Source organism: Ailuropoda melanoleuca, chromosome 9 (assembly GCF_002007445.2).
Source record: "Ailuropoda melanoleuca isolate Jingjing chromosome 9, ASM200744v2, whole genome shotgun sequence".
NCBI classification, from domain to species: domain Eukaryota; kingdom Metazoa; phylum Chordata; class Mammalia; order Carnivora; family Ursidae; genus Ailuropoda; species Ailuropoda melanoleuca.
Genome location: NC_048226.1, coordinates 59,880,347 through 59,897,053, shown reverse-complemented (window position 1 = coordinate 59,897,053; position 16,707 = coordinate 59,880,347). Strand labels below are relative to the sequence as shown.

At 38.1% G+C, this 16,707-nt stretch overlaps 1 protein-coding gene across 1 annotated transcript in view; it reads right to left on the bottom strand.

Annotated features, from left to right (window-relative positions):
* Positions 1-16,707, bottom strand: part of NECAB1 (N-terminal EF-hand calcium binding protein 1) — a 208,651-nt gene that overhangs the window by 150,949 nt on the left and 40,995 nt on the right. Inside the window, exon 3 of the mRNA XM_002923295.4 lies at positions 15,986-16,094. Coding sequence (XP_002923341.1) covers positions 15,986-16,094 — 109 coding nt within the window. The remainder of the gene's footprint in view (positions 1-15,985; positions 16,095-16,707) is intronic.

Sequence of the window (16,707 nt, the reverse complement as noted above, 5' to 3'; positions counted from 1 at the left end):
CCAGACACCAGGGTAGCGTATAAAGACTGATTTAGGGACACCCAGGTGGCTCAGTTGGTTAAGCATCTGCCTTCAGCTCAGGTCATGATCTCAGGGTCCTGGGATGGAGCCCCGCATCAGGCTCTGCTCCCAGCAGGGAATCTGCTTCTCCCTCTGCCCCATGCTCACTCTCTCAAATAAATAAATAAAATCTTTTTTTTTTTTTTTTAAGGACTGATTTAAGAGGATGCTGTACAGAGTAATGGTTAAGAGTTGGACTGCCCAGCCTTACCTCTCACTCGCTGGGTGACTTTGGGAAAATTACTAAATCTGTTTCAGCCTCGTCATGCAAAATGGGCTCACTCATAGTTATTTTTCGATAAAGACTAAATAAGCTAATGATGGAAAGTACCTAACACAGGATCTGGCACATCAAAGTTACCATTATTATTTCTCTGCATTATCAGAGTACTGACCATTCAACATCTTTTCAGACCAGAAAGATTTAAACCTACTCAGAAAGACTAGGTTTTAAAATGATGATTCGGATAAATACTTTTGTCAAAGAGAGCTGAAGCAGTGTCTCCATTGGTGTTTCTGTCTCCAGACTTGTCACCTCTCACCAATCCTCTTCACTTTTGGGAGATCCATCTTTCTAAAACAGAAACCTGGTGCAGTCACTTCCACGTTTAAGACCCTTTCGGTGGCTCCACACAGACCTGAGGGTAGAAATCCGAATGCCCCACAGGCTGACAAGCCTTTCATAAGTGGCTCTGTCTGTCTCTCTGGTCCCTCTCCCCAGCACCCTCTTGAATTCAATGATTTGGGTAGACTGCATGTCTTTCAAGACCTCCAGCATGCCACACTCTTACCCAAAGCTTCCCCACATGCCATTCTCTTTGGCTGGAAACTTCTCTCATCTCCATCCCTACTCACATCCACACCTCTTCTTGATAGTAGACTTAAAAGTCATTTTCAAGAGGTCTTGACCAACCCTTTAGACTAGGTGAGCCCCCACCCCTAACTCCAAAGCAGTTGTATTTCCCTGTCATAATTAATCAAGTTACCACTTTTCTACATCCCCAGCTAAACTATAAATCTCTTGCTCACCACCATATCCTGAGTCCCCAGCACAATATCTGGCACACAGTAAACTGTGTTGAAAGAATGGTAAGCTCAGTTTGTATGGGCAAGACAGAATTGTAGACACGGCTTGACCTCAAAGTTCAATTTCTTAGCCTGCTTCTCTCCCTAATCTCTAGGATCCTCTTCCTTGGAATTCCCAAGAACTTTCAGTGGGTTTTTGTGGTAGCTTCTTACAATATTAAAGCTTTTTCTTCCGTGTCAGGGTTGACATAAAATTACTCAGGAGTGCATGGGTGGCTCAGTTGGTTGAGCATCCGACTCTTGGTTTCAGCTCAGGCCATGATCTCAGGGTTGCGGGATTGAGCCCCACAACGGGTTCCATACTCAGTGCTGTCTGCTTGTCCCTCTCCCCCTGCTCCCCCCCCACTTGTACTCTCTCTCTCTCAAATAAATAAATAAATAAATGAATAAATAAAATCTTTTAAAAATTATTCATAAATCGTTGGGGGCTGATTCAAAATTTAAGAGGAACAGTGAGTTTTGTATGGTGGTTCTTTGCTGTTTGGGCACATGACACTGAATGTCTGATACAGTGTATCAGCCATCTTTCCTCTCTTCCCACCAAAATTAAAATAGTAATATCTATAACATTTTATATTAAATTTCCAGGGATTCATGTTACCAGTAAAGAAACCTTGTGTCAAAGACTTAATCAACCAAGGGATTTCCTGTGTCATCTATGACTCTGAAAGGGGGATTTCTGTCATGAGCTTTGAAATCTAGATTACCTTCTTCACCCTAAAGAATAGTTCCAGTCAAATTCAATGAGGGTAACAATTTTTCACACATTCTTTTCATTGGACTATGTCTCTCAGAATATCTTCTATATTAAACACAAAATCCCTTTGAGCTTTTGTGAACCAGCCAGGACATAAACAGAGTTAGCTCCATGGACAATAAAGAGATTTTGAAATATAAAATAAAAAGGGCAATAATTTAGGGTTAGGAATTCAAAATATAAGCAGAAACACAGAAACAAAAATTCAAAACGTGGAGACCTCTTCCAATCCATTCTAATTTAAGTGACTCTGGTATAGACATAATCTTTGAACATCAAGTTTAGAGCTGGATCAGACCGAGAGAGAGACAGAAAGATTGTGAGAGAGAGTGAAAAAACTAGATGGAGACGGGAGCTCAGAGATCGTACACACAATTCTATTCAATCAATAAGTAGGGATAAATGACTAATCTCTTGCAAACTCAACTGGAATAACAGTTGTCATGTTCAAACCCCAATTTTCACTTGGAAACTATTCACAGTTCAGGAGAAAAAAGGAAAGAGAGAGAGAGAGAGAGAGTAACTCTTTGCACCAGTCTCAAGTCTGTATCTATTAATTTCAACCTGAAGGCGGTAAGGATGGGAAGATGGAGGGAAAATTATTTGTGCAAATGATTAAAATCCTATTGTTTTCCACATGGGGGTTTCTAATTACTCTGAATCATTGTTTTTAATCTAATGTTCATTAAAAACAGATTCCCAGAAAAACTTAAAATACAATTAAACCATTAAACCCATTAGTGAATGAGTCAAGAATAATATTCAGCTGATACCCATGCTCAGCTTTCTTCCTATTATACTCTGAGTTCACTACTGAAAGCTCTTGCTAGTCTATTTTTTTCCCCACTGAGAAACCTTTTAAGAACAGAAAAGAGAATGTAATATTCTATATAGTAGAAGCTTCTTTTAAAGCAGGGGAACTTTATTTTATATATAAATGCAGATCTACTAAATATACTGAGACAAAGAAAAATTCTTAAACATATTTTTGTCTGTTAAAATAAAGAAATAATCGACATTTACATTTTAAAATTAAATTTCGTGGCTTTTAATTCATGGGAGTAGAGAACTATTTTAAAAGAGAAATAACCTTTCAAAAGTTTAATTAAGAATCCAAAGCCAGACTCATTATTTACTCTATCCCCCACAAAAAGAGTCAGTTCTCCTTTTTTATTTGACAGGATCTGTTAGTAGCATCATCCTTTCTATAGTCAGTCATCAGGATCTAAATTCTAAAAATCATAAGTAATGTGCCATTGTATGCTTTTCTTACATCAGATCAATATGTCCCACTCCTATAGCAATCAATCAACTAAGTACTTATTGAATGTATTATAGCAATTACTGGAAATAGTAGAAAACCATATTCTTGCCTCAAAGGATTGCATGATTTAGATTTGGAGACAAGATTAATATGCTCATGAAACAATTAGCAAAAAATAACAAGATATATAATTAAATGGCACTGTGCGAAAGTATAAACTGCAATTAAAGAAATTTGGAGAAAGAAGACAATCAGGAAAGAAGGAAAGGCAAGTGAATACGTCGTAATAATAATAATCGTGATTACTATTTTGTGGCAGGTATATACACATTATCACTAAACTTTGCAAAATGAGTCTTTACCTGGGCTCCATTTTACAGCCAATGAAATTAAGGCTGAATTACAAGCAATGACCACCCAGAGTCCTCACTGCTTGATAGTGGAGGGATTTAAGCCCAACCTTGACTAGTTGCTGAGTTCTTTCTACACTGCAATGTTGCTTTTATGGAGTTGGGTGGACCTTGATGGCTGGAAAACTTTATGAGGCAGAGGAGAGTGGCGGACTATTCAGGCAAAGTGCATAGCATGAGATATGGGGAAGTAGGAAACCACCCCTTCTCACCGAGCCCATTATATGTACTAGAGACTGTGCTGGGTCTGGGGATCACTGGAAAGCAAAGTAGTCATGACCTCTGCCTTCATGTAGTTTTGTAGGGAGGTGAGCATTAATCAAAAAAAACACAGAACAAACATAAAATTGTGGCTTATATAAGGGCTTTGGAGAAGAGATACACACTACAAGGAGAAAGCAGAATGAGAAAACAAACCTAGTAAGAAAGGTTTTCATGGAAAACTTTCATGAGGTGTATAAATGTGTATATGATTATTTAAATATGGAAAAAGAGACAGAAGATCACAGCTCAGGCGCTAGAGACTGGTTATGTGGGTTAAGATAGGCGTGGACAGTGGTAGAGGAGAAGAAATCCAAGAAAATAGCTTTCTGTGATTAAAACAGAAGGCACACAATAGAAGTATGGCGACCAAATGCCATTGGTAGTTAAGTCAAGGTGGTGAAATTTCAGGTATTTTTACGCTCTTTCTTATGATTTCTGTATTATTTGAGTTCTTTTTATAGTAAGTATGTATTATTTATATAACTCTTTATTGTAGAGCAAAATATCTTCCTAAAGAGACTGCTCGTGAAAAAATGCATTTCAAAAGGAAGCAATCATTTTGAGACTATTTGTAATCTATATTTATTTCAAAAATTCTGAACCTTGGAGGTAACATAGAGAAAAACAATTGTAAGTACTCCACCAAACTGACCATTTTGAGAATAATGCCTTGTAAAAGAGAGAAAGCTTATATTTAGGTAGTGGTTGTGACCCTAAAGAGAATTGGATGGATTCGTAAGATAAATGAGATGGGGGAAAAAAAGATAGAATTAGTTGGTGCATTGGGGGATGAGGAGAAAGGAAAACATCCAAGAAGTAAGCATCATGTATTTGAAAATTATTGGGGTTAACATTTTTCTGACTTGATTTCATCCATTTGGTGGATATTGGCAAGGTAAGAAAGAAGACTGCATTTATGTGAATAAATAATTCACCTAGATTCCTCAGTAGACAATTTTTGTTTAGAGCAGCAATCACTTTTACTTTACCACCAGCAATTGTAGTATGGCTGATGGGAAGTGAGTTCAGTAAAAATTAAGAGAGAACTCACGTTCTTTATTGGGAGGAAGAGAGGGCAACCAGAAAAGAATTCTCTAGATAAGGTTAAAAATATAAGATGATCTGAAACAGCTTGAAAGCAAAAGCCTTTAACACAAATGATTAAAGCAAACAGTAAAACTCTGTGAGTGCTCTGAAGAACAATGGAGAAAATGAGGCAAAGGCACAGTGACGAATGGAGGGCGGCGGGAACGAAGTCCAAAAGTAGGAGATGAATCCCAGATAGAAAGGTAGGATGGAGGGCGGGGACGTGTGCAAAGAATGGAAATAATGTCCACAGAGAAAAAGAATAACATCTCTACATTGTGGTGACTCCCACACGGTAAAAATCCTACATAATGATGATAAAAAGGGAAGAGATTAAGGCAGCAATTAAGGCAATTACCTCTATACTGTACATCCAAATATATTCTATTGCTGGAGACAATGAACCACCTTTTCATCAAAAAGAAAATACCTGAAAGTGATTTTTAAAACTGGCTATGGAATATTTTGATTCTGAGAGACCAAAAAAATAGCCAAAAATCTGAAAATTTACTGAAGTGGTCTGACAATGACCTTGGCTTCAGTTTTTAGGTAGCCCTGAGATAATCCTGGGCCCTTACATATCATATCTGTGAAACCTTGGGCGAGTCGCTGAACTTTCTGTATCAGATTTCTTAACTGAGGGTTGTGAATAATACCTTTCTTTGGTTTCTGTGAAGATTAAGATGATGCAGGTAAATGCCTGGCGCATGGTCATTCAATAAATGTACTTTTCTATTCAATTAAAAATTAAACATTTCCTCAATACTTTTTTAGAAATTATATAGGAACTACCTCTACACAAATTTGGCTCATCTACTATCAGAGAAAATTGAGACCAATTTTTTTCAGAAATTGTAACTAAAGAGAATCCACTTCCACATCATCTGAAAAAAATCTCCTTAAAATTCTCTCCTTTATAAATCCCCCAAACTATGCTAATCTTCTTAATTATAAAGTAGATTTGTCGAGTCCTCACTTTTCCTCCAGGAAAGACTCCTCAGCTCAATCAACACTGCAAATTGTAGAGTGGCCTGATTTAGGAAGAAGTGGTAATGGTGTCAAGGAAAAGCCTTCACGGGAAAGTGAAGAATTTTAAAAGGAACTCTCAGGAAACAGTCTGTCGTTTTCTCTCCATTTCTTTATGAGCTAGAAATGCTCAAAGAAAGTAAATGCAATTCAGAGATGATTGAAGTGAAAGACACATCTGAAAAATAGCTGAATAATAAGTAAATTTGATGGCTCCAGATTAGTGCTAATGGCCAAAAGGAATCAATAGCTGGAGACCTGGTTATGGATTAAAGTGAGGTCTAGTAAGATTGTAAGACTTCTGTTTTCAGTCTCTAAAAATGCGGCAAAAAGTGCACCTGTATAGAATATAATCAAATGGTGTTTCTCTTAGTCATGTACACAGTGCTAGTTTTTAAATTCTTAAGACAGAAGGATAACACAATATGTGAGAACCGCCCAGAGTATCCAAACTAGGTAGGCAACTATGGAGAAGGACTAAGGGAATAAAGAACAGGTGTTATGCACTAAGTTTGAGTAAGTTTTGTCAGTCCCTGAAGATACAGAGCATTGGCAGGACCACAAGGAGCAAAGACATGGCACTGCAGACGTGTTCTGGTAGTTAGAGTGCGGGAACACAGGAACACTGGGAAGTGACACAATCAGATGGTCAGAAAGAGGGTAGGTGTAGGGAACTAGAACCCTGGACGGCTCAGGGCAACCAGGATGCCTGTTAAAACAAAGATTTCTCCCTGGCTTCAATCTTTTCCATTACAGAGAGCTCCAGATTTTCCTGAATGACCCCACACTCAGTAGAAACTGTCCAGAGTTCAAACTCCACCAAGCCTCTTGTCCTTTTAGGGAAGTGGATTGTAATCCTCTAAGATATGAGAGGGTAAAAGGAAGTCTTTGAGACTGAGCAGGCCGGTGATCTACAAGTTTTGCCTGCCCAGCATCTAATCCTCTTTATTCTTAAAAGATCATCCTGGTTCTCTCTCACATTATATTTTCCTGAGCGCCGGTTTTTCAGGGATGTGAATGGAACCCAAGCCAGGTTAACAGAATTCAAGATCAGAATTTTGCTGGGAGTATTGGGAAAGGAAAGCAATCTCTGGGAGTTTGCCAAGCTGGTGGCAGTACGAACCCAGAGTTCTAGTAACCATCCTGACATCTCAGCAAGAGAATCTGCCTAAGAGAATAGCCAACACAGAGAAAAGAAGAGGTGAGAGAGGATGGCAGACAGCCATCACTTCCTAGCACCGCTGTTTGAGTACTTCGCTCCAGCACACATGAAGCCTACCTCTGGACTGTACAGATACATTATTTTTTAGGTCAGCTTAATTTATGTTTCTGTCACTCACAATGAGTCAAGTCGTGCCTACTATATTATCTTCTGCCCTACTGTAATTTCTGCCAAGTAAAGCTTAGGAGAAGTTGAGGAATCTATAAAGAATGCTATTCCCTCCCTCCTTAGTATCGCAGCTCCTTTGATTCTGTGCCTCATTTGGCATATAAGCATTCTAACTAAAATCATTGGCCAGAGCTGATAGATAATTCCTCCTCTCTCTGGCAAAAGACATGCATCTGCCGGCCTTTCTCTGTTTATGACAAGGAGGTTACTTAATGCCTGCAGAGGTCAGCTCACAACCTGGTTCCTACAGCTAAGTCTTTCTAAAAACTTTTTAGATTTAAATTCAATCAGTTAACAAATAGTGTATTACTAGTTTCAGGGGTAGAATTTAATGATCCATCAGTTGCATATAACACCCATTTCCCATTACATCAAGTGCCCTCCTTAATGTCTGTTGCCCAGCTCCCCACCCCCCACCTACCCCCCCCTCCAACAACCCTCAGTTTGTTTCCTATAGTTAACAGTCTCTTATGGTTTGTCTCCCTCTCTGTTTTTATCTTTTATTTTCCTTCCCTTCCCCATGTTTATCTGTTTTGTTTCTTAAATTCCACCTGAGTGAAATCATACGGTATTTCTTTCTCTGATTGACTTATTTCACTTAGCATAATGCCCTCTAGTTCCATCCACATTGTTGCAAATGGCAAGATTTCATTATTCTGATGGCTGAGTAATATTCTATTTTATATATATATATATCACATCTTCTTTATCCATTCATCAGTCAATGGACATCTGGGCTCTTTCCATATTTTGGCTATTGTGGACACTGCTGCTGTAAACATTGGGGTGCATGTGCCCCTTCAAATCACTATGTTTGTATCCTTTGGATAAATACCTACTAGTGCAATTGCTGGGTCATAGGGTAGCTCTATTTTTAACTTTTTGAGGAACCTCCATACTGTTTTCCAGAGTGGCTGCACCAGTTTACATTCCCACAAAAATGCAAGAGAGTTCCCCTTTCTCTGCATCCTCACCAACACCTGTTGTGTCCTGACTTGTTAATTTTAGCCATTCTGAGCGGTGTGATGTGGTATCTCATTGTGCTACAGGCAAGTCTTGATCGCGGAGCTGAAAGAAATGCTCTGTGTTCTCTGCTAATTTGCTCATGGCCAGTCTGGGCCTTGCTGGAATACTTGCAGCACTCTTCAGCCGGAGCTCCTTTGGCCAATCTATATTGCTGAACCTCAACTCTGGGCACCCAGTCTGTCCACTCCAGTTTACCCTGTTATAGTCTGGAATCTGATTTTCACTTTATTTTCTTGACATCTTGACATTCAGCTCTACCACCTTTTACTCTTTTCCAATTTCTTCCCTGTGCACCTCTCAGTCATGGCATGTTTGCTTCGCCTCGCAACTGGGACGGTGACCTGTCCTGTTCTCCAGGCACTTAGGTCTTGGTGCTGCTTTCAGAGTCTTCAGTTCCAGTTGAAGATGGAATTGGTTATGTTAACAGGAAGCTCTCTCTTGCCCACTATGGAATTGCAGTGAATTTTCCAGTCATAATGCAGTGCAAACTGTGCCACATACTCTTCAGACCAACCTACTGCTTATCCCTTGGGTACTGGTACTGCCTTCTTTTCTTACTGCCCACAGAATGTGTCTACTTAAGCATGTGATGAATAACTCAAGGGAGAAAGTGGCTGCATCAACCAACTCATCGAGCTTTAGCATTTCACTGTCGTGCACAAATAAAAGATGAACAACCTTCTGTCTCAGAAGGAACCAAATTCTGCCATCTGGAATAAACGCTTTGATATCATTACTCTCCAATTATTATGGGATTTTATCTCCTCACTGGTGCGTAAAACTGTCTTCAAATATTAGAAAGACTTGTCATAAAATATTTGTCTTCTGCATTTCCCTAAGGAACAGAACTAAGAAAAATAAGTGGAAGTTGAGAGAGAAATTTTCAGTTTGGGAAAGAGATTTTAAGCTTTTAGAGCTAGCTCAAGATGGACTATGCGCTTTTAGTAGGTGGTGATATTTCTGTCACTTTGGTGTGCTTCAGTGATTTAACAAGTATTGGGTGAAATCCCAGTAATCAGCACTGAAAAAATTATTTTAGCCTAGAATGAGGAATACTCGACCTGAAGACAACAGTTGCCCATCTCTAGTTAAACCCTCCCCCCACCCCCATCTGCAGGCCCTGGGAAGCTTTTCTGTGTGTTCACTCCCTGACCTAAGAGCAACACTCCCATCTGCTCTACCATTTGGTCTATCTTAACAATCTGCAACTCCAAAGTGCAGTATACTGGAAGAATCATTTTTGGTCTCTAGGGGATCTTTCCCCCGCCTGTGCTATGGTTAACACCACAAGGAATTATGTTAATTTATTCATGTGTTCCTCTGACTGAAAAATGTAGACAAGCTGGCTTTCTGATGAGTAAGAGCACTTTTGATGAACCATGGAAGTTTCCTCTTGACCTAATGATCTTCCTTCTATCTATTCCTGCTCTTTGCTGTTGTGGTTTCAATTTAAGCTATCAAAGCTGTAGATTTAGTTTGTGCTAAACTTTGCCAGACTTAAAGGTTAAGGCTTTGTGTATTCTTTTTTAGACAGTAACTTATACAAATTTGAGAAAAATGTGTGTCCAAAACCCTTTAATGGAGCTGGAAAAGATGTAACAAGGCTAATTAAAATGACTGAGAAATAAATAATTCTTTTTTTTTTTAAGAAGAAAAAGGATTAGGCATATTTAACCCAGACAGTAGACAGTTAAAATGAGGATTGACAAAAGTCTGTGAAATCATGAAAGGCTTAGTAAGGTGGACATGGCATTTGCAGAACGTTGTGGAATATAAGGTTGTGCGCACTTCCCTTAAAGTTTGAGAAAGTTAAAGATTTCAACAATATTTTGCCCTGTTGACAAAAACTTACATTTTGACCTTCATTTTCTTTGCTATGCTATATATCCCAAGTATCATCCACTGGAACAAGCTGGCTTTTTGTTCCACACTCAACCAATTACACTATTCAAGAAAAAAACTCATGAAAAATTCTGAATGTCCAAACGTAATAGAAAAGATCTACCAATTTTACAAGTAATTTTTGGATAAAGGTGATGGAAATTTAGACTTCTGATGCCTTCAGATTTCTCCTACTCTCATTCAGGCTGTTTTCATTTCTAGTCCCTGCTCTGTATGAAATCTTCAGGCCATGTATATCAGGCCCGAATATAATTTCTGGCAAAATATTCATTATCTTAAAATTCTAATAAAAAATTAGGATGTTCATTTTATCTTTTGTTTCTCTCGCCTTTGGAGATGTGTCATGAAAAAGGTTGCTCTGGCCAATGTCGTAGAGGTTGCTGCCTATGTTCTCCTCTAGGATTTTGATGGATTCCTGTCTCAACATCGAGGTCTTTCATCCATTTGGAGTTTATCTTTGTGTATGGTGTGAGAGAGTGGTCAAGTTTCATTCTTTTGCATGTAGCTGTCCAATTTTCCCAGCACCATTTATTGAAGAGACTGTCTTTTTTCCACCGGATGTTTTTTCCTGCTTTATCAAAGATTAGTTGCCCAAAGAGCCGAGGGTCCATTTCTGGGTTCTCTATTCTGTTCCATTGGTCGATGTGTCTGTTTTTGTGCCAGTACCATGCTGTCTTTGTGATCACAGCTTTGTAGTACAGCTCGAAATCCGGCATTGTGATGCCCCCAGCTTTGTTTTTCCTTTTCAACAGTTCCTTGGAGATTCGGGGCCTTTTCTGGTTCCATACAAATTTAAGGACTATTTGTTCCAGTTCTTTGAAAAATGTCCTCGGTATTTTGATCGGGATAGCATTGAAAGTGTAGATTGCTCTGGGTAGTATGGACATTTTAACTATGTTAATTCTTCCAATCCATGAGCATGGAATATTTTTCCATCTTTTTATGTCTTCCTCAATATCTTTCAAAAGTGATCTATAGTTTCTAGCATATAGGTCCTTTACGTCTCTGGTTAAGTTAATTCCAAGGTAACGCATGGTTTTTGGTGTTATTGTAAATGGGATGGATTCCCTAATTTCTCTTTCTTCAGTCTCGTTATTCGTGTATAGAAATGCAACTGATTTCTGGGCATTGATTTTGTATCCTGCCACCTTACTGAATTGTTCTATAACTTCTAATAGTTTGGGAGTGGATTCTTTTGGGTTTTCCATATAGAGTATCATGTCATCTGCGAAGAGAGACAGTTTGACGACTTCTTTGCCGATCTGGATACCTTTTATCCCTTTTTGTTGCCTGATTGCTGTTGCAAGGACTTCTAGTACTGNTCAAAACCACACTGAGATACCACCTTACGCCAGTTAGAATGGCAAAGATAGACAAGGCAAGAAACAACAATTGTTGGAGAGGATGTGGAGAAAGGGGATCCCTCCTACATTGTTGGTGGGAATGCAAGTTGGTACAGCCACTCTGGAAAACAGTGTGGAGGTCCCTTAAAAAGTTAAAAATTGAACTACCCTATGACCCAGCCATTGCACTACTGGGTGTTTACCCCAAAGATACAGACGTAGTAAAGAGAAGGGCCATATGCACCCCAATGTTCATAGCTGCATTGTCCACAATAGCCAAATCATGGAAGGAGCCGAGATGCCCTTCAACAGATGACTGGATTAAGAAGCTGTGGTCCATATATACAATGGAATATTACTCAGCTATCAGAAAGAACGAATTCTCAACATTTGCTGCAACATGGACGGCACTGGAGGAGATAATGCTAAGTGAAATAAGTCAAGCAGAGAAAGACAATTATCATATGATTTCTCTCATCTATGGAACATAAGAACTAGGAAGATCGTAGGGGAAGAAAGGGATAAAGAAGGGGGGGACTCAGAAGGGGGAATGAACCATGAGAGACTATGGACTCTGAGGAACAAACTGAGGGCTTCGGAGGGGAGGGCGCTGGGGGAATGGGATAGGCTGGTGATGGGTGGTAAGGAGGGCACGTATTGCACGGTGCACTGGGTGTTATACGCAACTAATGAATTATCGAACTTTACATCAGAAACCAGGGATGTACTGTATGGTGACTAACATAATATAATAAAAAAAATTAAAAAATTAGGATAATTCACGGAATTCTCACTAGGAGATTATACCAAATTTTGAGTTATGCTTCCTGAAAAGGTGACCACAACTCCCTAGACACCTCCCTTAACACGGAGGGACATGTGGTTGATGGTTTCATCTTGAAATACACACAAAAAAATTGGCTTTACGATTCAGACCTATAAATACCTTCTATCTTGGTAATATTCATGTATAGAAATCTTTGCAGGTCTCAAATGCGTAAGTTCTTTTGAAGCTGCGTGTCTTCGGGTCTGTTGTTGTATTTGTTGGTTATAGTTTACTTGCATCCAGTAGAGGCAATCTGACTGAAAAGGTCCAGCTGGCTCCAGGGCATACTATATGTGCAGGGGAACCCCCTAAACACAATTTCTTAAATGAACATATTGATTTTTTTTTTAAATACAAGAACAAAGAAATGAATGAATGAAAGGAAAGGGAAAAAACCAGGAGAGTTGGATTTGGAAATTAAAACTGGTACTTAAGTGTGTGTAGAGAGGGCAATAAATATATTTTTAACTTGTTAAAACTTTGTTTTAATCATTACACGGCTCCTTGTTTATAGTTGGTTCACTTAAAAGCTAGCAATAAAAACATGGTCTCTGAAAAGCTGTAGGTTTACCTCATGGGTTTTTTTTATGTCCTTTTATAAGGAATAATTTACTTAATTTTGGTATGTAAAATATCTTAATTATTTACATTTCTAAATAATATTTGCTTTCCATGATTGAACATAATATTTCAAGAATATTCTTCATGAGAAAAAAGGGGAGAATTTAGCTAGCAAGATAGGTTCTCAATATTTTCTTCTTTCTTTCTAAATATTTTCAGAGTGGATATGTCACTTTTCAAACACAGAAAATATAATATTTATAGCAAAAAGACGGATTTGCATAGATGGCAGGAATGAGCTGAGATAATACTTAGAATACGCTTTTGCATGGATTGGAATCTTACTCAAGCAAGCTCAAGAAAATGCAGTGCATTAAGTGGAGAGTGATTTAATGGACTTCAAGAGGAAGAAACCACTAGATATCAGGAGCGGCAGGAACCAGGCATCCCTAGGGGCCTCAGCAGCAGACATTCTGGTATCTGATCTCATGGGTCACCATAGACATGAGACAATGAGTCCGCATGACGTGATCCAGCCTATGTGTGAATTGGCTCCTTCAGGCCAGGATGTATCCTTGATAAAATCTGAATGGTTGGCAATGCTCAGCATATGAGAAAGTATTTTCTTAGAAGTTATGTGGAAGGGGAAAAATATATGGCATATATAGTACAATCACTAAAATAATTAAAACTTGGATCACGCAAAGACCAAAGTTATCACTTGCTTGAAGTATAGCTCTGAAATTTCTGTCAATGTTTGAATTAATCTCCCTAAAAGATCAAAGCCTGACACTGGCATACTTTCTTTTTTAAAAAAGGAATTTCATTAATACAATTCGGAAGTCTCTACTATATTTTAGCTCTAAATTAGGTTGAACACCATTATCAGAAAACAGTTACCAGAAAACACTTAAGTGCTTTTACTAATGCATATGTGAGAGTAACTTGTAGAAATAATCACTCCTTTGGACTCGCTGTATAAATCATTGCATATATTTCTTTAGCACTTAAAGTAATCTTAATCTATGCCAAGTAATTTTAACTAATAAATGTATCAATAAAATAGCAAAATCAGGCCAACGAGGTCTATTGAAGACTTCATTTTTCTCTAAGAGGAGTAAATGTGTTTTGAAAAATCTCTGTGACACCTAATTTTGCAACTATGAGTCTCAATAATTGTTTCAAACCTGGATATTGTTAAAACTCTAATAATAACCGCAATGAAGAAGAAATAATCAGAATACATAATGAAGTATTAGCATCTCAACTTCCAACATCTGAGCCACAACGGGAGCCTCTGCTCTTTTTCTCACTTGGATATCATTTCTCAGAACGGTTCACATGGCTTCCTTTCTTCCATGCATAAACATTATTCCCTAGCAGTCATTTAAGAATTCAGCTGCCATCTGTGGTCTTTCTCCACCTTTGCCCCATTAGCTCTGTCCTTCAGCGGAGCCACAATGACCCACAAAGATGTTTCTCCCTGGCTTAAGAGCCTTATTAGCATCTCCCGGCCTGCAGTCTAAATCTGAAGCACTTTTGCATCTCAGAGTGCCAATTCCTTCTTGTCTGGCCCATTCTTCCCTTTCCAGATTTTTCTCCTCCTGCTCTCAGCCTTACAACTGACACTTTGGTAACACGAAAATACTTGCCACTCCCTTCCAGCTTATACTTGAAGGTCTTTATTTATGCATTTTTCCTCTAGTTGGAATATATATCCCCTCATCTCCTTCTTTCCCTAACCAGTTTCTGTCTCCCGTAAAGACTCAGCTCCTGGCTATCCCAAGGTGTTCTCCACATACTTCAGTCACAGTATCTAGGATATTATATTGAAGTGATCAGTTAGTGGGTCTATTGTTCCATAAATTATAAGCTGGCTCCATGTTGTACCACCGATACCCAGGAGGGACTTAGATTTGTTGAACAGAATGGAACTTCTGACACAGTTATCAGCTAACACTATTTCTGACAACAAAAAACTTAAGCGGTTTCATAGGGAATTTGAAATTCCAACAGAAGTCAAGAAACTTACAAACTGATTATTTAACAAATTCACAGCTGCTTGAGGAAAGTGAATTTAATCTTTTAATTTTCCTTACAAGTTTGCCGCAAAAAAAGTCTGTGCTTAGATGTAGGCCAAGAACGTTTTCTTGGCAAGCTGGCTCACTGCCTGGAACCATGTCCACACTTTGCCTAAAGCAAGACAGTGATTGTTCAAGTAGCAGACACTCTGATGGGTCTCAGGGCATGACTGAAATGACGCATTTTCCACATTAGAATTCCATAATCACGACTGTCACAGATACTGTGATTTGGTTCAATTACCCAAATCGAACAGCACATTTCTGTTGTTCTCTATCCTAAATTGTTCATCATTTTATATTTTTAAGTGTGGTAAGACTATAGAGATTTTATCAATGCTATACTAATGCAAAGGAAAGACCTACATATGTAAAATAAATAAAACAGATAGATCACTGTACTCATCGATTATTCAGAAAAAAATTCTGTGTCCTGAATTACCTGCATGTCTCAGGTAACAGTGATTTGGAGTTAAGCACCTCCGAATTGTTCAGATAATCACTGCAGCTCTGCATTTCATGGCACTAATATAAGAACGGTCTAAGGACAATTTTTAGATGGAGCAAACGGAGATTTGAAAACTAAGAAGCAAGGTAAAATTCTATTTTTTTATTAATGATAGAATTAGAATTCTTTATAATCTTTGATTTTGTTTTACATTCTGCATACTCTAAAGTACCGTAAGAGGGCTCCCTACAGATCACTGTTTCGCAATTCAAATACTCAGTTTTTTGGAGTATTTCAATTACTAAAGAGGGGGTATCTGAAGATTAACCATACAGAATTAAAACATTACAAAACGTGCCCTCTGCATGTTTCCTCATTCTCTCCTTCATTCGTATGTGCCTGTTCACACCTTCGCTATATCATTTACAGAATCCAATGACAAAAAAGTTCCTTACTTGGTATTATGTGTATCAATGGTATGGAAGAGCTCATGTAATTCTTCTCCACTCAGAACACCATCTGCAAAATATGCTTTGAATTCTTCAAAGGACAATTTTCCATCATCTGAAATGGTAGGAACAGACAGAAGAGAAGCAAATCATTTCAACTTTGTATATTGTTTTATCTTTTAATTTTAAAAACTTTGCCCATATACTTATACAGGTTTATTTGTGTATGTATCCACATTTACTTAAAAAGAAAGAATAATTCAAGGTGTTAAAAAGAAAAATAATTTAATATCTCTCTGTAGTACATAGACTTCAGATGTATACCCCCTGATGAAATAAGTCTATATGGTTTTAAATATGTCTGGGATCATTTATTTCTAGGGAAAACATTCAAATAACAATTTAAACATGCCAAAAAGATACCCACCCAACCAAATAAAACCTAAGACAGAGACAATTATTTGGACATTTTGTGTTGATACACAGAAACTAGCAGGTTACAGAATAAATAGATGTTTCATAAGTGTATATTGATCAAATGAATGCTAACATTTAGACTTTAAAAATTGTTATTACAATCTAACAAACTGTGTTCATTCCTTTACTATTTAAACAAATGAATGCTTTTTAAAGAAAAACACATTTTACTTATTGTGGGATATAAAAGTGAATGACAATCAAATGGGGGAGTCTAACAAAAAGAAATAAGAGGTGTAGACGTAAGTGTG